Source organism: Salmo trutta, chromosome 26 (genome assembly GCF_901001165.1).
Source record: "Salmo trutta chromosome 26, fSalTru1.1, whole genome shotgun sequence".
In the NCBI taxonomy this organism is placed as follows: domain Eukaryota; kingdom Metazoa; phylum Chordata; class Actinopteri; order Salmoniformes; family Salmonidae; genus Salmo; species Salmo trutta.
In genome coordinates, this window is record NC_042982.1 from 26,961,471 (window position 1) to 26,982,095 (window position 20,625).

General features: G+C 43.4%; 2 protein-coding genes across 4 annotated transcripts; one reads left to right on the forward strand and one right to left on the reverse strand.

Moving 5' to 3' along the window:
- Positions 1-10,941: 10,941 nt before the first annotated feature.
- LOC115163558 (sialate O-acetylesterase-like) lies at positions 10,942-14,995 on the forward strand. The gene is made up of 6 exons (XM_029715553.1): positions 10,942-11,378; positions 11,699-11,856; positions 12,101-12,239; positions 12,378-12,558; positions 12,759-12,862; positions 14,630-14,995. The coding sequence occupies exons 2-6, from the start codon at positions 11,725-11,727 to the stop codon at positions 14,686-14,688; spliced, it is 615 nt and encodes a 204-aa protein (XP_029571413.1). The 5' UTR covers positions 10,942-11,378; positions 11,699-11,724; the 3' UTR covers positions 14,689-14,995.
- tbrg1 (transforming growth factor beta regulator 1) lies at positions 14,960-20,598 on the reverse strand. Of its 3 annotated transcripts, none has more exons than XM_029715551.1 (15): positions 20,306-20,598; positions 19,868-20,040; positions 19,601-19,658; positions 19,395-19,477; positions 19,164-19,200; positions 18,615-18,677; positions 18,031-18,267; positions 17,769-17,839; positions 17,422-17,645; positions 17,169-17,308; positions 16,757-16,903; positions 16,530-16,627; positions 16,325-16,435; positions 15,982-16,126; positions 14,960-15,786 (listed from the first exon to the last, which is right to left on the reverse strand). In XM_029715551.1, the coding sequence occupies exons 1-15, from the start codon at positions 20,381-20,383 to the stop codon at positions 15,781-15,783; spliced, it is 1,671 nt and encodes a 556-aa protein (XP_029571411.1). In that variant the 5' UTR covers positions 20,384-20,598; the 3' UTR covers positions 14,960-15,780. The 3 variants fall into 3 exon arrangements, with proteins under 3 accessions (XP_029571411.1, XP_029571409.1, XP_029571410.1); XM_029715549.1 differs by having other exon boundaries at positions 15,978-16,126; positions 20,306-20,597; XM_029715550.1 differs by lacking the exon at positions 18,615-18,677 and having other exon boundaries at positions 15,978-16,126.
- Between the last annotated feature and the right edge of the window lie 27 nt (positions 20,599-20,625).

Genomic DNA, 20,625 nt, shown 5'->3' on the forward strand with positions numbered 1-20,625 from the left:
ATATTTGTATGAACAAAATATTCAACAACTGAGACATAAACTGAACAAGTTCCACAGACATGTGACTAACAGAAATGGATTGTGTCCCTGAACAAATGGGGGGTCAAAAGTAATAGTCAGTATCTGGTGTGGCCACCAGCTGCATTAAGTACTGCAGTGCATCTCCTCATGGACTGCACCAGATTTGCCAGTTCCTGTTGTGAGATGGTACCCCACTCTTCCACTAAGGCACCTGCAAGTTCCCGGACATTTCTGGGGGGAATGGCCCTCACCCTCTGATCCAACAGGTCCCAGATGTGCTCAATGGGATTGAGATCTGGGCTCTTTGCTGGCTATGGCAGAACACTGACATTCCTGTCTTGCAGGAAATCATGCACAGAACGAGCAGTATGGCTGGTGGCATTGTCATGCTGGAGGGTCATGTCAGGATGAGCCTGCAGGAAGGGTACCACATGAGGGATGACGATGTCTTCCCTGTAACACACAGCATTGAGATTGCCTGCAATGACAACAAGCTCAGTCAGATGATGCTGTGACATACCGCCCCAGACCATGACGGACCCTCCACCTCCAAATCGATCCCGCTCCAGAGTACAGGCATCGGTGTAACGCTCATTCCTTTGCGAATCCCAGCATCACCCCTGGTGAGACAAACCCTCGACTCGTCAGTGAAGAGCACTTTTTGCCAGTCCTGTCTGGTCCATCGACAGTGGGTTTGTGCCCATAGGCGACGTTGTTGCCGGTGATGTCTGGTGAAGACCTGCCTTACAACAGGCCTACAAGCCCTCAGTCCAGCCTCTCTCAGCGTATTGCGGAGAGTCTCTGAGCACTGATGGAGGGATTGTGCGTTCCTGGTGTAACTTGGGTTGTTGCTATACTGTACCTGTCCTGCAGGAGTGATGTTCGGATGTACTGATCCTGTGCAGGTGTTGTTACATGTGGTCTGCCACTGCGAGGACGATCAGCTGTCTGGCCTGTAGCGCTGTCTTAGGCGTCTCACAATACGGACATTGCAATTTATTTCCCTGGCCACATCTGCAGTCCTCATGCCTCCTTGCAGCATGCCTAAGGCACGTTCACGCAGAGGAGCAGGGACCCTGGGCATCTTTCTTTTGGTGTTTTTCAGAGTCTGTAGAAAGGTCTCTTTTAGTGTCCTAAGTTTTCGTAACTGTGACCTTAATTGCCTACCATCTCTAAGCTGTTAGTGTCTTAATGACCGTTCCACAGGTGCATGTTCATTAATTATTTATCGTTCATTGAACAAGCATTGGAAACAGTGTTTAAACCCTTTACAATGAAGATCTGTGAAGTTATTTGGATTTTTACTAATTATCTTTCAAGACAGGGTCTTGAAAAAGGGCCATTTCTTTTATTGCTGAGTTTGTATTAGTGTGTCTAGTTTGTTAAACCGACGCCTCACAAGTTTTCAACTGGCAGCTTCATTAAATAGTACCTGCAAAACACCAGTCTCAACGTCAACAGTGAAGAGGCGACTCCGGGATGCTGGCCTTCTAGGCAGAGTTGCAAAGAAAAAGCCAATAAAAAGACTGGCCAATAAAAATAAATTATTAAAATGGTTAAAACACCACAGACACTGGACAGAGGTCAGACTTACCTCAAAGATATGTGAATTGAGTGAGACACCCTTCTACCCATATGCCACAGCTCTCGCCCCTAGAGAAAGTCTGTAGGCCACGTCCTGCTTGTCCCAAGGATGGATTCTGAAACATAAAGTCACTGGTAAACCTCTTTTTCCACATTCCAATAGCCACACAAGAATACCACTTAGAATGAAGCAATGCATGCATCCTAAGTGGTATGCTAATATCAATATTGGAATGTAGCCTTATGTTCTCACATTATTCATAACTTGTCTGAAGTTAGAGCTGATTTGGAGAACCTGAAACCCAACATTTAGAAAAGCATTAATACTATAACAATTCATTTTAAAAGTTTGTAATTTGGTCATGTTTTATTTATTACTATTCTACATTCCAAAACAGGCTGTCTAGCAATGATAAACAACCAATTTGACAGCTTGAAGTATACTTAAAATAATGTGCAAATATTGTACACTCCAGGTGTGCAAAGCTCTTACTTACCCAGAAAGACTCACAGCTGTAATTGCAGCCAAAGGTGATTCTAACATGTATTGACTCAGGGTTGTGAATACTTATGTCAATGAGATTTCTGTATTTCATTTTCAATAAATGAACAAAAACATCTAAAAACATGATGAGTGACATAAAAATCATTAAATCCATTCTGAATTCAGGATGTAACACAAAATGCGGAATAAGTCAGAGGGTATGAATGCTTTCTGAAAACACTGAAAAACAGGAGGGATTTCACAGAAAATAATATTGTTCCTTCAGTTTTGTTGGAGTTTAGAGTGACAAAGTAGCTAACAGCTAACTTCTCTCTCCTGTCTCTTCATTGAGCAGTGCAGCCCAAGTGGACCTGTTGCTATGGATACTCACATTTATATAGCCCCCATGAGCAGAGTACAGTCGTGGCCAAAAGTTTTGAGAATGACACAAATATTAATTTCCACAAAGTTTGCTGCTTCAGTGTCTTTAGATATTTTTGTCAGATGTTACTATGGAATACTGAAGTATAATTACAAGCATTTCATAAGTGTCAAAGGCTTTTATTGACAATTACATGAAGTTGATGCAAAGAGTCAATATTTGCAGTGTTGACCCTTCTTTTTCAAGACCTCTGCAATCCGCCCTGGCATGCTGTCAATTAACTTCTGGGCCACATCCTGACTGATGGCAGCCCATTTTTGCATAATCAATGCTTGGAGTTTGTCAGAATTTGTGGGTTTTTGTTTGTCCACCCACCTCTTGAGGATTAAGGTCTGGGGAGTTTCCTGGCCATGGGCCCAAAATATCAATGTTTTGTTCCCCGAGCCACTTAGTTATCACTTTTGCCTTATGGCAAGGTGCTCCATCATGCTGGAAAAGGCACTGTTCGTCACCAAACTGTTCCTGGATGGTTGGGAGAAGTTGCTCTCGGAGGATGTGTTGGTACCATTCTTTATTCATGGCTGTGTTCTTAGGCAAAATTGTGAGTGAGCCCACTCCCTTGGCTGAGAAGCAACCCCACACAGGATGCTTTACTGTTGGCATAACACAGGACTGATGGTAGCGCTCACCTTGTCTTCTCCGGACAAGCTTTTTTACGGATGCCTCAAACAATCAGAAAAGGGGATTCATCAGAGAAAATGACTTTTTTCCCAGTCCTCAGCAGTCCAATCCCTGTACCTTTTGCAGTATATCAGTCTGTCCCTGATGTTTTTCCTGGAGAGAAGTAGCTTCTTTGCTGCCCTTCTTGACACCAGGCCATCCTCCAAAAGTCTTTGCCTCATTGTGAGTGCAGATGCACTCACACCTGCCTGCTGCCATTCCTGAGCAAGCTCTGTACTGGTGGTGCCCTGATCCTGCAGCTGAATCAACTTTAGGAGACGGTCCTGGCACTTGCTGGACTTTCTTGGGCGCCCTGAAGCCTTCTTCACAACAATTGAACCGCTCTCCTTGAAGTTCTTGATGATCCGATAAATGGTTGATTTACGTGCAATCTTACTGGCAGCAATATCCTTGCCTGTAAAGCCCTTTTTGTGCAAAGCAATGTTGACGACACGTGTTTCCTTGCAAGTAACCATGGTTGACAGAGGAAGAACAATGATTCCAACCACCACCCTCCTTTTGAAGCTTCCAGTCTGTTATTCAAACTCAATCAGCATGACAGAGTGATCTCCAGCCTTGTCCTCATCAACACTCACACCTGTGTTAACGAGAGAATCGCTGACATGATGTCAGCTGGTCCTTTTGTGGCAGGGCTGAAATGCAGTGGAATTTTTTTGGGGGGATTCAGTTCATTTGCATAGCAAAGAGGGACTTTGCAATTAATTGCAATTCATCTGATCGCTCTTCATAACATTCTGGAGAATATGCAAATTGGCATCATACAAACTGAGGCAGCAGACTTTGTGAAAATTAATATTTATGGAAATTCTCAAAACTTTTGGCCACGACTGTACATGCATAGTGAGCTGCCTGCGCGCAGGGAGTGAGTGACAGAAAGAGAGGAGCAGGTAATGGATTTACAAATGGAGGAAGTTATTTTGGGCATGGCTGGGCCTTAAATTCGGCAGAAGCAATTGGGCCTGGGTAGGGTAGGGCCTGAACGTCGTGGGTAGGGCTTGGGCTTAAAAAGTCCGTACAGGGCTCTAGCACAAGGAGCAGCACAAGCAGCGATGACATCATCACATTATCCAAAAACATTGCAGACATTGGATGAATATAACATTGTAATATCTTCTGCTGTGAGTGATGGAAAAAAGAAATTAGCAACAATTATTTGAATAATTCAATGGATGTTTTGTGCACAAAGGTGATGACTAAAGTGTCTTAATTAGGAATTTTCAAATCTGACTTGGAATTCTTATTTCTGGGTCCGCGTAAGTTCAACTGCAGTACCGAAGCAAAACTGTATGAGCAGTTGAAACCGTACATCTAGACCGCAACCCTAGTTTCCTCTTGAGTCATCAGTGTGAAACTGCTGGCAATAATAATAATCTACAAAACCAATCACCGCAATTTGAGTAATGCATTGATATATAGCGGCACAATTTAGATGATGGGTCTTTCCATAAACTAGGGTACGAGTGAGGATTTCCTATGCTGGACAACTTTGTTACAGATGTTTAAATCATTGATAATCTGCCAATTGTTTTCATGTCATTACATTTTTATTTCATTTAACCTTTATTTAACTAGGCAAGTCAGTTAAGAACACGTTCTTATTTTCAATCAAGGCCTAGGAACAGTGTTCGCCTGCGCCTTGTTCAGGAGCAGAACGACAGATTTTTACCTTGTCAGCTCAGGGACTCGATCTACCAACCATTCGGTTACATGTCCAACGCTCTAACCATGAGGCTACCTGCCGCCCCACATTACCATATAAGGGAGAACATAGCTATAATCAATAGCTGCAACAAGCTCTGTCTCACGTCAGAATTAGACGTTCATCCATGTTTCTCAAACGTCAAATTTCAAAGTTGTTCCAAACGTCAAATTTCAAAGTGTTTAAGGTTAAGTTTAGGCCTTAACTCTGAAATTGTAAGGTTTGGGATAGGCTTAAAACAAAAATCTCAAACAACTTTCAATTGTTGGATTCAAACATGCAACCTTTGGCACCAGAGGCAGGTGCTTACGCCCATCTGCAATTGCCGTCCACAATGCCAAAACCTACTTGAAGGTAACACCGCTCACTGTTGCCCCTAGGGGCCGATTTCCACGTCATCTCCCGAATTCCTCAGACATGGATGGACGTTGAATACTGACTTGTTTCACGGGTGTCCTGGCTTCTATATTAAGCCCTATATGTACAATTATATATGTTATACAATATATAACATTGAGGCCCTAAAATTACAATTAAGTCCTTGAATTTGAATTGTCAATGTCTGTATGAACCCTGCTTAACTTCTTTGGGATAGGGGGCAGTATTTTCATGGCCAGATAAAAAACGTACCCGATTTAATCTGGTTACTACTCCTGCCCAGAAACTAGAATATGCATATAATTAGTAGATTTGGATAGGAAACACTCTAAAGTTTCTAAAACTGTTTGAATGGTGTCTGTGAGTATAACAGAACTCATATGGCAGGCCAAAACCTGAGAAGATTCCATACAGGAAGTGCCCTGTCTGACAATTTGTTGTCCTTCTGTTGCATCTCTATCGATATTACAGCATCTGTGCTGTAACGTGACACTTTCTAAGGCTTCCATTGGCTCTCTAAAGCCGCCAGAAAGTGGAATGGGGTGTCTGCTGTCTCTGGGCAAAGTATAGGAGCAGAGTTTGTAAGTGGTCAGCCTGGGGACAGTGAGACTGGAGATGCGCGGTCACGAGAACTCGCCATATTTTTCTTTCAGTCTTTGAATGAATACAACGTTGCCCGGTTGGAATATTATCGCTATTTTACGAGAAAAATAGCATAAAAATGTATTTTAAACAGCGTTTGACATGCTTCTAAGTACGGTAATGGAATATTTTGATTTTTTTTGTCATGAAATGCGCTCGCGCGTTACCCTTCGGATAGTGACCTGAACACACGAACAAAACGGAGGTATTTGGATATAACTATGGATTATTTGGAACCAAAACAACATTTGTTGTTGAAGTAGAAGTCCTGGGAGTGCATTCTGAAGAAGAACAGCAAAGGTAATCAAAATTTTCTCATAGTAATTCTGAGTTTAGGTTACCCCGAAGTTGGCGGATGTCAAAATAGCTAGCCGTGATGGCCGAGCTATGTACTCAGAATATTGCAAAATGTGCTTTCGCCGAAAAGCTATTTTAAAATCGGACATAGCAATTGCATAAAGGAGTTCTGTATCTATAATTCTGTATCTATAATTCTTAAAATAATTGTTATGTATTTTGTGAACGTTTATCATGAGTAATTTAGTAAATTCACCGGAAGTTTTCGGTGGGTATGCTAGTTCTGAACATCACATGCTAATGTAAAAAGCTGTTTTTTTATATAAATATGAACTTGATTGAACAAAACATGCATGTATTGTATAACATAATGTCCTAGGAGTGTCATCTGATGAAGATCATCAAAGGTTAGTGCTGCATTTAGCTGTGGTTTGGGTTTATGTGACATATATGCTTGCTTGGAAAATGGCTGTGTGATTATTTGTGTCTATGTACTCTCCTAACATAATCTAATGTTTTGCTTTCGCTGTAAAGCCTTTTTGAAATCTGACAATGTGGTTAGATTAACGAGAGTCTTATCTTTAAAATGGTGTAAAATAGTTGATTGTTTGAGAAAATTGAATTGTGGTATTTTAGTTGGTTTTGTATTTCGCGCCGTGCGATGCCATTGGCTGTTGGCTAGGGGTTCCGCAGGCGGAACGGGGTTCCGCTAGCGGAACGTCTGTCCTCAACAGGTTAAAGGATGTATAGCCTTAGGCCTATGTTGTAAGGATGGAATTAAGGGCCAATTTACATATTCCTCTAAGTACACATGACATGTGAAACTGCATAAACATTATTTGTCACACATTGGCCCCATTTATTTATAGAAAGACCCTAATGCTAGTCTTCCGACTAGCTTGGAAAGACAGTACCGTACAGTATCGAAGAGCCCTCACTGCTGCTCGATCATCCTATTTTTCCAACTTAATTGAGGAAAATAAGAACAATCCAAAATGTATTTTTGATACTGTCGCAAAGCTAACTAAAAAGCAGCATTCCCCAAGAGAGGATGGCTTCTCCTAGAGAGCTAAATTTTTATGGAATGGTCTGCCTACGCATGTGAGAGACGCAGACTCTGTCTCGACCTTTAAGTCTTTATTGAAGACTCATCTCTTCAGTAGGTCCTATGATTGAGTGTAGTCTGGCACAGGAGTGTGAAGGTGAACGGAAAGGCACTGGAACAGCGAGCCGCCCTTGCTGTCTCTGCCTGGCCGGTTCTCCTCTCTCCACTGGGATTCTCTGCCTCTAACCCTATTACAGGGGCTGAGTCACTGGCTTACTGGTGATCTTCCATGCTGTCCCTAGGAGGGGTGCGTCACTTGAGTCACTGACGTGATGGGTTGAGTCACTGACGTGATCTTCCTGTCTGGGTTGGCGCACCCCCTTGGGTTGTGCCGTGGCGGACATCTTGGTGGGCTATACTCGGCCTTGTCTCGGGATGGTAAGTTGGTGGTTGAAGGTATCCCTCTAGTGGTGTGGGGGCTGTGCTTTGGCAAAGTGGGTGGGGTTATATCCTGCCTGTTTGGCCCTGTCCGGGGGTATCGTCGGATGGGGCCACAGTCTCCCGACCCCTCCTGTCTCAGCCTCCAGTATTTATGCTGCAGTAGTTTGTGTCGGGGGGCTAGGGACAGTCTGTTATATCTGTAGTATTTCTCCTGTCTTATCCAGTGTCCTGTGTGAATTTAAGTATGCTCTCTCTAATTCTTTCTCTCTTTCTTTCTTTCTCTCGGAGGACCTGAGCCCTAGGACCATGCCTCAGGACTACCTGGCCTGATGACTCCTTGCTGTCCCCAGTCCACCTGGCCGTGGTGCTGCTCCAGTTTCAACTGTTCTGCCTGCGGCTATGGAACCCTGACCTGTTCACCGGACGTGCTACCTGTCCCAGACCTGCTGTTTTCAACTCTCTAGAGACAGCAGGAGCTGTAGAGATACTCTGAATGATTGGCTATGAAAAGCCAACTGACATTTACTCCTTAGGTGCTGACCTGTTGCACCCTCGACAACCACTGTGATTATTATTATTTGACCCTGCTGGTCATCTATGAACATTTGAACATCTTGGCCATGTTCTGTTATAATATCCACCCAGCACAGCCAGAAGAGGACTGTCCACCACTCATAGCCTGGTTCCTATCTAGGTTTCTTCCTAGGTTCTGGCCTTTCTAGGGAGTTTTTCCTAGCCACCGTGCTTCTACACCTGCATTGCTTGCTGTTTGGGGTTTTAGGCTGGGTTTCTGTACAGCACTTTGAGATATCAGCTGATGTAAGAAGGGCCTTACAAATAAATTTGATTTGATATATAACAAAACGTATGGCAACGAACTATAGGGAGGAGGTCAGAGAACTGTCAGTGTGGTGACAGGACAACAAACTCTCCCTCAATGTGAGAAAGACAAAGGAGCTGATTGTGCACTACAGGAAAAGGTGGGCCGAACAGGCCCCCATTAACATCGACGGGGCTGTAGTAGAACGGGTCGAGAGTTTCAAGTTCCTTGGTGTCCACATCACCAACAAACTATCATGGTCCAAACATACACAGACAGTTGTGAAGAGGGCACGACAAAACCTTTTCTCCCTCTCGAGACTGAAAATATTTGGCATGCGTCTCCAGATCCTCAAAAGGTTCTACAGCTGCACCATCGAGAGCATCCTGACTGGTTGCATCGCCCCTTGGTATGGGAACTGCTCGGCATCTGACCGTAAGGCGCTACAGAGGGTAGTGCGAACGGCCCAATACATCACTGGGGCCAACCTTCCTGCAATCCAGGACCTACAGTGGGGGGAAAAAGTATTTGATCCCCTGCTGATTTTGTACATTTGCCCACTTACAAAGAAATGATCAGTCTATGATTTTAATGGTAGGTTTATTTGAACAGTGAGAGACAGAATAACAACAAAAAAATCCAGAAAAACACGTCAAAAACATTATAAATTGATTTGCATTTTAATGAGGGAAATAAGTATTTGACCCCTCTGCAAAACATGACTTAGCACTTGGTGGCAAAACCCTTGTTGGCAATCACAGAGGTCAGACGTCTCTTGTAGTTGGCCACCAGGTTTGCACACATCTCAGGAGGGATTTTGTCCCACTCCTCTTTGGAGATCTTCATTAAGTCATTAAGGTTTCGAGGCTGACGTTTGGCAACTCGAACCTTCAGCTCCCTCCACAGATTTTCTATGGGATTAAGGTCTGGAGACTGGCTAGGCCACTCCAGGACCTTAATGTGCTTCTTCTTGAGCCACTCCTTTGTTGCCTTGGCCATGTGTTTTGGGTCATTGTCATGCTGGAATACCCATCCACGACCCATTTTCAATGCCCTGGCTGAGGGAAGGAGGTTCTCTCCCAAGATTTGACGGTACATGGCCCCGTCCATCATCCCTTTGATGCGGTGAAGTTGTCCTGTCCCCTTAGCAGAAAAACACCCCCAAAGCATAATGTTTCCACCTCCATGTTTGACAGTGGAGATGGTGTTCTTGGGGTCATAGGCAGCGTTCCTCCTCCTCCTAACACGGCGTGTTGAGTTGATGCCAAAGAGCTCCATTTTGGTCTCATCTGACCACAACACTTTCACCCAGTTGCCCTCTGAATCATTCAGATGTTCATTGGCAAACTTCAGACAGGCATGTATATGTGCTTTCTTGAGCAGGGAGACCTTGCGGGCGCTGCAGGATTTCAGTCCTTCACGGCATAGTATGTTACCAATTGTTTTCTTGGTAACTATGGTCCCAGCTGCCTTGAGATCATTGACAAGATTCTCCCATGTAGTTCTGGGCTGATTCCTCACCGTTCTCATGATCATTGCAACTCCACGAGGTGAGATCTTGTATGGAGCCCCAGGCCAAGGGAGATTGACAGTTCTTTTGTGTTTCTTCCATTTGCGAATAATCGCACCAACTGTTGTCACCTTCTCACCAAACTGCTTGGCGCCGGTCTTGTAGCCCATTCCAGCCTTGTGCAGGTCTACAATCTTGTCCCTGACATCCTTGGAGAGCTCTTTGGTCTTGGCCATGGTGGAGAGTTTGGAATCTGATTGATTGATTGCTTCTGTGGACAGGTGTCTTTTATACAGGTAACAAGCTGAGATTAGGAGCACTCCCTTTAAGAGTGTGCTCCTAATCTCAGCTCGTTACCTGTATAAAAGACAACTGGGAGCCAGAAATCTTTCTGATTGAGAGGGGGTCAAATACTTATTTCCCTCATTAAAATGCAAATCAATTTATAACATTTTTGACATGTGTTTTTTTCTGGATTTTTTGTTGTTTTTCTGTCTCTCACTGTTCAAATAAACCTACCATTAAAATTATAGACTGATCATTTCTTTGTCAGTGGGCAAACGTACAAAATCAACAGGGGATCAAATACTTTTTTCCCTCACTGTAAGTGTGTGAATTTAGACTATTTTCCTGTCCTGCTAAGTGCTCAAAAAGTAACAAGTACTTTTGGGTGTCAAGGAAAATATATGGAGTAAAATGTACATCATTTTATTCAGGAATGTTGTGAAGTTAGTTGTCAAAAATATAAATAGTAAAGTACAGATACCCCAAAAAACTACTTAAGTAGTTCTTTCAAGTATTTTTACTTAAATACTTTACACCACTGGTATCAACAATGGTCCACCACCCAAAGGACATCTAGCCAACTTGACAATTGTGGGAATCATTGGAGTCAACACGGGCCAGCATCCCTGTGGAACACTTTCAACACCTTGTAGAGTCTGCCCAGACAAATTGAGGCTTTTGCAACTCAAAATTAAGGTGTTCCTAATGTTTTGTATGCTCTGTATATTTCAATATATTTTTCTGTTTGGATAATATTTAGATGTTATTTGACAGTCTAACTTTGAATATGTGTAATATGATTTAGTTTAATTGCCTTGAATATTGACTGGATAAATATATATTTTATAATACAGTAGATGAATAGTAGTCATTTTTGTTTCCAGACAGTGGGTTCCAATTTGCCTCCTATTATGGCTATCACATGGTTCTGTAGAAGGCCCCAGAGAGGGCTGTGTTGTGGGGCTATGGACCCGATGATACTGAGGTCACGGTCTTTCTATCAGGAGGACCAGTCACTAACAATGCACCTGCTGTCAGTGTGGCTGCCGGTGAGTTATCTGATCGCAACAATGCCTTTAGTTTAGCGTGCCTATCCAGTCATGTCATGAAGCTGAGGATGAAGTAAGCATAATTTCACATAGGAAAGTTGATAAATCCCTAAACTCATGTCAAGTTATTTTTCTAACAAATAACATCGTACTGTAAAGGTGATGGTGACACATCTGTTAGAATGAGGAAAAGGGTATGAGGAACAAAGAAAGCACCAAAATTGTTTGAAGTTAATTGTGCTGTGTCCCACTTTTTTTGCCTTGTACATGAACACATAAGGGTAACCTTCACTGATCCATGGTTTTGGATCTCTTCCCAGGGATATGGAGGATAACCCTTGACCCAATGGAAGCTGGCGGTCCCTACAACGTGACTGCAGTCCTCCAGAACAACCACAGTATCACTCTCACAGATGTGCTGTTTGGGGATGTCTGGCTGTGTGGGGGACAGAGCAACATGGCTTTCACAACGTCTCTGGTGAAAACGGCATGATTCCAAAGATTCCCTCTGAGACCACTCTGCAATGTTAATATAAGTCTGAATCTGCATAATTTTTAAACATTTATTTGAGTCATTTAGCAAACGCTCTTTACCAGAGCGACTTAGAGTATTGAGTGCATTTTCATACTGGTCCCCCTTGGGAATCAAACCCACAACCATGGTGTTGCAAGCGCCACGCTCTACCAACTGAGTTATACCATTATTATGTCTTGTCCTCAAGGTGTTCAATGCATCAGAGGAGCTAGCTCTGGCCTCCAAGTTCCTTCAGGTGCGGATCTTTATGGCTGCCTTGGAGCAGAGCTACACTGAGCTGACTGACCTGGCTGGAGTGGAGATGCCCTGGTCTGTCCCCACAGCAAGTATGGATAGGCTCTGGAGTCAGTCTATTAGCTCGATTAGATGTGAAATTTCATGCAAATGATAGCTGTCAGCCAACTGACTAATGGTATTAATACATTTAATTGATAATGGGAATTCATCTTAAACCTCCTGAACAGAGTTGCTGGGTGGTAGGGATTTCAAGCACTACTCTGCAGTGTGCTGGATGTTTGGGCGCCACTTGTACAAGGCGCTGAAGTACCCCATCGGCCTAGTGACGTCCTGCTGGGGAGGCACACCTGTAGAGGCATGGTCCTCCCCCCGAGCACTCCAACACTGTGACTTGGACAGGATTAACGGGTAAGTGTACAGGGACCCTGGAGCTTTACTCTTGCAATAGAGATGTTTGTTAGGTATGCAAATTATTGAACTTTTCTTGGGGATTGTAGATGGGTAGACTAGTGAATATTTTAGTCTTGTTTCTTTTGGACTAAGTTAAAATATCCTCTCATCTATGGTACTTGATATCAGTTGGACTATGTTATGTTCTTTTCATCCAGGATCCCCATACCATATACACCTTCAATGCATTTGTCTAAGCGGACTAACTCTGTTGTGGAATGCCATGATCCATCCACTTCTCAACATGACCTCTGGTACCAAGGTAAAACAGCTTGGAGTCATCTGTTTTCTCCCATCTTTTAGCATACAGTAACAGCATAGAAACAGCGACGTTGACGTCTGACCTCTGACATGCCCTTAAGACATTTTCTTTGCTTCAGCTCTGAAGGTGTTCTCCCTAAATGATTGTAATAAACCGGATTGATTTTTATTGGATTTATCAACAACTGCTCTCCTTTTTGTTCACTAAATGAAATTGTGACAAAACCTAATCCCCTGTGAATGTACAGTGGCAAGAAAAAGTATATGAACCCTTTGGAATTACCTGGATTTATGCATAAATTGGTCATGAAATTTGATCTGATCTACATCTAAGTCACAACAATAGACATAGTGTGCTTAACCTAGTAACACAAATTATTGTATTTTTCTTGTTTATATTGAATACATCATTTAAACATTCACACTGTAGGTTGAGAAAGTATGTGAACCCCTAGGCTAATGACTTCTCCAAGCTAATTCGAGTCAGGAACCCGCTGACCTGGAGTCCAATCAATGAGACGAGATTGGAGATGTTGGTTAGAGCTGACTTGCCGATAACAAAACTCACAGAATTTGAGTTTGCTATTCACAAGAAGCATTGCCTGATGTGACCCATGCCTCGAACAAAAGAGATCTCAGAAGACCTAAGATTAAGAATGGTAGACTTTCATAAAGTTGGAAAGGGTTACAAAAGTATCTTTAAAAGCCTTGATGTTCACCAGTCCACAGTAAGACAAATTGTCTATGAATGGAGAAAGTTCAGCACAGTTGCTATTCTCCCTAGGAGTGGCCATCCTGCAAAGATGACTGCAAGAGCACAGTGCAGAACGCTCAATGAGGTTGAGAAGAATCCTAGAGTTTCAGCTAAAGACTTACAGAAATCTCTGGAACATGCTAACATCTCTGCTGACGAGTCTACAATACGTAAAACACCAAATAAGAATGGTGTTCATGGGAGGACACCATGGAAGAAGCCACTCCTGTCCAAAAAAAACATTGCTGCACGTCTGAAGTTTGCAAAAGTGCACCTGGATGTTCCACAGTGCTACTGGCAAAATATTCTGTGGACAGATGAAACTACAGTTGAGTTGTTTGGAAGGACCACACAACACTATGTGTGGAGAAAAAAAAGGCACAGTACACCAACATCAAAACCTCATCTCAACTGTAAAGTATGGTGGAGGGAGCATCATGGTTTGGGGCTGCCTCAGGGCCTGGACAGCTTGCTATCATTGACGGAAAAATGAATTCCCAAGTTTATCAAGACATTTTCAGGAAAATGTCCACCAATTGAAGCTCAACAGAAGTTGGGTGAAATATTGTGTGCTATAGCTTGGAAAATAAATGTGACTGGATGACTACATAATGTTTCCAACATTTGGGTTTTTTTCCTTAAAAGTTAAATCTGCTTTGTTTGGTTTCCCTGCCACGACACTAGCTAGGTAGTATTGCGATACTGGCATCATTCCAGCCCTAAGCTAGTGTGGGTATTAGAGTGTGGAACAAGATGTTTACCAGTGAGCTGGGGCTTATTTGGAGGTCGTCTCGTTCCAGGGGCCTTTCCCTGGCCGGGTCCTGGTCAATGACCAGTATCTCAACATTATTTATAACCAGAGAATCTTGGTTGCTCAATCCAAAGACATCTTTCAAGTCTGATTGCTGTACTTGTAATGTGTATTAAGTTATGGTGTAGTGTTTCTACCGACCATGAACAGGATGGGCTGGGTCAACTGGGTCTGAATTCTTTCTGTGGTGTTGGCTCATGCAGGCTTTTCCACCTTGATAAAAGGTGTGGGTCCCAGCTCCCATACTGCAGTGGGGAGTTAACGCCGTCCAAGTGTCCACGAATTACTGTTCCATGGACAATGTAGCCGGCCTGCGCTACGCATGGAGGGACTGGCCTTGTGACTTTAAGGCATGTCCTGTTTACAGTGCTGATGGGGTTCTACCTGCACCTCCCTTTACTCTCAACCGCTGGCCAGACAAGCAGTGAGACGAGAACCCACCCCCGCTAGGAATGGATTAGTCAACCCATCTGGGTGGGAAATTTGTTTTTGAATGATACGATATGAGAAATGATTTTTACCTTGTTCTATTATTTGATGATCAATGAAATAAAATGTTTTTATTGAAATGTCAGGCGTAGTCCATTTTACATTGTCCACCAAATCAACTATAGTTAAGCAGTAAGGCAGGAGGGGGTGTGGTATATGGCCAATATACCACGGTTAAGGACTGTTAAGTGCCTGGATACAGCCCTTAGCCTTGGTATATTGGCCATATATCACAAACCCCCGAGGTGCCTTATTGTTATTAAACTGGTTACCAATGTAATTAGAACAGTAAAAATAAATGTTTTGTCATACCCGTGGTATACCAATCAGCATTCAGGGCTCGAACCACCCATTTTATAGTACCAACTACAGTATTACATACAGGGGCCAACTTGATCATCTACACAAACAGACCTGCAGAGGGCGGTCAGATCAACTTTCTTTCACATGATAACAACAACGTACATTGATCGCTTAAATGGAAGAGAACATGATTCTGTAGTCTCCTCTTCTTGGTTCCTTCTAGAACTGTCAATGTCAGTACAGACGCAACTGGTCCTATTGAGAACCTCCACACAGGCGTCACCAGGCTTTCTAGAGCAGTGGTGTAGTGGAGGGTAAATGCCATTTCATTTATTTTGCACAAGCATTTACCCACCCATCACAAATAAATGCATTGAAAATATATGGAGTGTTACTTTATTAACCGCAAAAGGCGATCATCGTTTACCAGTTTTTTCTTTTCCACTACTTCACTGGTCTGGAGGTTGAGGAGGAACGGATCAGTGGCTGAAGTAAGATGTAGAAGGTTGAAGGGTGGGTGAGCTCAGAAGATGCTGGTGAGAGGAACCAGGGGATTGTGGAGTCATGCCTGGGGAAAGAAGATGGGATTGAGTGGTTGAAATCAGATCTTGACTGTGGATCGTTGACCCATAATATCATTGCTTTCTATTTCCGCTAGCAGACAACAAGAATAATAAACAAAGGCCATTATATGCTAAATGCTGAGCCTAGGGGGTGTACAGGTAGGTAGAGAAAGTTTGGCAAACTGCTCGGCCTCACCTACTAGATTGTGCTCCCCCCTGATGCTGTCATCAAAGCCCTGGTGTCTCTGGTAGGCCTCAAAGTTGACCGAGGCATCGTCATCAGACAGGCTGTGTGGAACCTGGCCGTCGCCTGGACGACACACCTCGAAACGGATCCACTGATAACTACAGGGACATATATCACACCAATAAGCAACACATAAGTCGTTCAGCTACATGTACTTTAGCAGATATGAGAAAGTATATTAAAGTTCATCTGAACTCAGGAAATGCACCAATTGCAATCTCCACAAAGATAATGTGCAATGTTCAATTAATTTCCTGTGAGGTCCATGACATTATACTTGAGTACTAGAGACGCACTTGCTGCACTTGCGTGCTCCTGGGCAGCTCTGGATCAGGTTCTGGATGGTGGGGTGGGAGAATCCAAAGAAGTCTGCTCCAGAAGGCACGATGGGTGCCACCGGTTTAGATCTGTAGGGGTATAGATGTAAGATAATGAGAGAAAAGTCATACAATGAAATGCATCCACTGATTCTGTAAGCCAGTCTGTACAGCAAGCAGGTACCTTAGAGCACCAATGGCCTTCAGCAGGTTGGAATGGCAGGTGAGGGCAGAGGAGGCAGCTATGGCATTCTGAGGGTCTTCCTCAGGCACTATCTCAAACTGGGAGGAGGGAGATGGTTTGATAAGGAAAACACTCCCCACAAAAACATAAGCTGTCTCACAGCACCTTATTGACTTACTTAGCACTTGACTTCATAATGTTTTATAGCTCCATTAGTGTGAGTGTACCTGTGGGCCACCACCCCCATCCTTAATCTGGCAGGTGTAGAGGCACTGCTGATCAGGGCTCTTCATGCTGGCGAAGAAGCGTGTGCTACAGAAACCCACTGGGTAAATGGCACACTGGTCATGGAACAGCATCCTGTCTGTGATAATCTGGAACAAGGAAGGACATCATTCATTATTCTCTAGCCACTGATCTGAGAAGTCATGGGCTGTGTCCCAACAGTCTTAAATAGCCTCTCCTGGTCTCCTTTCATAGACACTGATCCTGACCAACATGAATGTTCTGCCTATGGTGGAAATCTGTTCAGTACTTTCAACAGAATGTTCTACTCACTTGCATAACCAATGTAAGATAAGTTGGACAGTGTTTATAAAGAGCATAATGTGAGGCATAAGTATGAGTTGAGACACAGACCTCCCCTAGACTGTACACAGTCAGACCCCCCAGTACTATGGGGAAGACAGGACGTCCTGAGGAGTCCAGAGCGATGGGCTGAACCAGCTTACGAGACCCCGCGTCAGCAAGCCTCCGCTTTTTTGACATTCTTTTTGGACCTGAGGAAAATGTATTTTATGGAGTCAAAGAAAATACTGTGCTACCCATCATTACAAGACATAAGAATCTGTCTTATCTACAGGTAGGCTGGTATAAACATGGCTCTACCCACCGTCGTCTTTTCCATTCTCCCTGCCTCGTTCCTTCTTAGGCTTCTTAGGAAGGCCCTCCTCTGCCCCAGAGGTCCCAGAGGCCAGGTTATGACCCACAGGCAGGACTGACGCCCCCGTTGGGACGGCACTGAAGGTCACAGGGGGGTGAGAGCTGGTAGTAGCAGCAGTGAGCAGCTCCCCCTCTGACACAGACTGGTACTGCAACAGCGATTTCAGTAAGAACCTGGAAAACAAAGCACAAGAGATGCCCGATTAGACAACAAAAACTGTTTTCAAAGTACCTGTCAATCAGTGTCCAAAAGAAAAAAAGGGAAAAAAAATGCATCAATATAGCAGTTAAACTCACCTACGCTCCTCTTTTGCTCGCACAAACTTCTCCTCTAAGTGGGCAACTTCATCACAGAGAGCCGCATTCTCCTGTGGGATATTCAGTTTGTGACTTCAGCCCTCGGCCTATAATACCATAGTCTACTATACATCTCCAACATTTCTCTTCCATACATCTAAGTGTTATGGTGGACGCATGTAGCATCTGAACACATTGTGTTACAGAAATAACTTGAATAATACTGATTCAAGTGATTGTCTTTAGTATGTAGAGTACTCACGAAAATCATGGCCAGTGCTGCTTTGCGTAGTCTGAGGTACTTTAGTCTGTACTTTTCGTTCTGGTTCTTGCGTGGGCCTTTCTTGGTCTTGGGCCTGGTCTCAGAGAGACCCGTGGGGGAGGGGAAGGGAGGCAGAGAGGCTGCAGAGCCAGAGCTGGAGAAGGTTGACTGGGGGGGAGACCCCATGAAAGACTGGGTGGTGAAGGACTGTAGAGCCTGCTGCCCCTCATCATCTGTCTGTGGATGGAGAGAGACCAAACTCAGTGGGCATTGCATCATAACACCACATTCAAATACTAGTGGCAATGTAGGCCATGATCCACATCATATGATTGTGCATACAATGACAATGTTATGTGGATGAGGTATATCTGGAACAGTAACTGATGCAACACAAAATGAAAACTGTGACAGAGCAAAGTAACATGGCTACAATGACTATATAAGGAAAAAAAATATGTTAATTATCCAAACACATTGATCTTCCACTGCACTCTCCTAAATGTCTATATTTGTCAGATCAGCAGTGATAGAATTGAACTAAAGGGATTTCTTCTGACATCCTTTGCATAATGATAACTTACCAACAGTGCAAAGACTCCATTTCTGTTCTCAATCCTCTTGAATCTCCTGCTGCCTTTCTGTGTCTGCAACATAGTGGGATACTAAGGCCAAGGCTAGGTGTTGGGGAACTGACAAATGTCTTAAGGGTAGGTCTCACTGTTGTAACCTTGAATGAATAAGATCTAGCCTGTGTTAACTGCTACTTAATAGCATCATGATGAATGTTCTAATCCTGGCACACTATAGCAGAGAGCACAATTGCATTCTCTCTGGTTCAAGGCACAGCCTTTGATGTGCAAACCTGTCCTACGTTCAACTAACGGCCTTTCTTTCAATAACAAAAGGAAGGGAAAAGCAACAGAGAAATGATATGCAGAAAGCAAACAATTTTTTTTTTTTTGTAATACTGAAATATCCACTTCGATAATGTACAGCACAAATAATAAATAAAGTGAACTGCTTAATTTATAGTGGCCTTGGTGTGGAGTCCATTGGAGTACAGCAAAGAAAATGGAGATGCTATGAGCATTGGACCTATCACGGCCATTGAAGTGTCTCATTAGTCTTACCTCACGGTACATGACAGCCTCAAGGCTTGACTTCGCACTGTCCAGAAATAGAATATAAATGTGGTTATGGACAGTTGAGGAATGATTACTGGGAATATCATGCTGTTGATCTATCAGGAATGTTTTTGAAAGCTTAAAATATGTTTGTTTTTTAAATGGATGCAGTTGACGCATTTTGTCTTTCTTTAAAATGCATTGTATATCTATAGAATTGATAATGATGTACTGTACTTGGACTGAACCAATCCCCTGTCAATGATTTGCTGTTTGATCTCCTTGATATGCATTGGGCGTCCAGCTGCCTCCAATACAATCTGGGAAAGAGCAGACTGTTGTATTGCTGCTGTATTTCACTGACAGACAGCAATCTGATTTTAAATGTCAACATGGTACATACAGTAGCCTACAGACAGTGCTGTGTTAAAAAAATACTATACCTGCGCAGCATCAAGCCATGTGAGATTGGGCTTGTCTGCAACATCGTTAGCTGGTTCACTGTGGAAAAATAATGAATAGACATGTTCATATTTAGGTAGAAAGTTCAAGACAAAGCAAATAAATATTCAAGTAAGAGACTTATCCTCATATCATACTAGCAGAAAGACCCAACATTATATTTCCTGTGTAGTGGCAGCCTATTTGTCCTCCTACACACAACAGAATAAGGACGTGTGTGTGCATGCTGTACATTTGGCATTGCTTACCTCTCTAGAGCCTCGGCAGCTCCTGCCAGGCTGGCCATGTTGTCCAAGGCAGGGAAGAGAGAGTAGTTTCCCTGTCCGTCTGGCTCCATCTCTGACTCGAAGTTGGACAGTGTGTTCAGTGGGTCCATAGGTGAGAGAGGAGTTCCTGTGGTCTGGTTTCTGCTCGTTGAGGGCTGGAACAAAACGAAGACACACATCCAAGAACTGGTCATCTAGATTACTTTGTAGAACATAGCTACTGCCTGGGAAAATAAGAAGAGGCATGAGGATGTTTTGGAAATTGTTTGAAATGGTCATCGGCGACGGCGCATGAGCAGCTACTACCAGCTAGTTAACTATCAATGATCGCAGGCGAGAGGTTTGTAGGAAGTAGATAACTCGGCAGTTTACGCGAATGAACGTTTGTAGGAGTATTCGTTATATTTGACAAAAACTTACCCCACTCCTGTCAATTCGTGCTTGCTCTTTTCCGTGAATCATCGGAGAACCCTGAAGCACTTCTTCGCTTGTCTCCATTGCATTGTTTACATAACTTACACGTTGCAGCAAAAGCTTGACGCTAGCAAACAAACACGTTTCCCGGAGAGTATGTTTGTTTCTAATCTCAAAAATTACTATGATGAAAGGTTTGCAAAAATCCAACAACGCGTTGTGCAGTCGACTTGTTTTTATCGCCTGAACTATTTCAGAAAACTGACGGAAACTACGCTTCGGAGGTATTAAAACGAGCACCATGCCTTTCCTGTCATTAAATCGCT

Coding starts and splice junctions, on each gene's coding strand:
- LOC115163558 (XM_029715553.1), top strand. CDS start 11,725: ATGGAAGCTGGCGGTCCCTACAACGTGACTGCAGTCCTCCAGAACAAC. Junction 12,240..12,377: donor CTGGTCTGTCCCCACAGCAA/GTATGGATAGGC, acceptor CCTCCTGAACAG/AGTTGCTGGGTGGTAGGGAT. Junction 12,863..14,629: donor ACATGACCTCTGGTACCAAG/GTAAAACAGCTT, acceptor TGGCTCATGCAG/GCTTTTCCACCTTGATAAAA.
- tbrg1 (XM_029715549.1), bottom strand. CDS start 20,383: ATGGAGACAAGCGAAGAAGTGCTTCAGGGTTCTCCGATGATTCACGGA. Junction 19,201..19,394: donor AGGGGATTGGTTCAGTCCAA/GTACAGTACATC, acceptor ATTTCTGGACAG/TGCGAAGTCAAGCCTTGAGG. Junction 16,127..16,324: donor GGAGCACGCAAGTGCAGCAA/GTGCGTCTCTAG, acceptor ATGTCCCTGTAG/TTATCAGTGGATCCGTTTCG.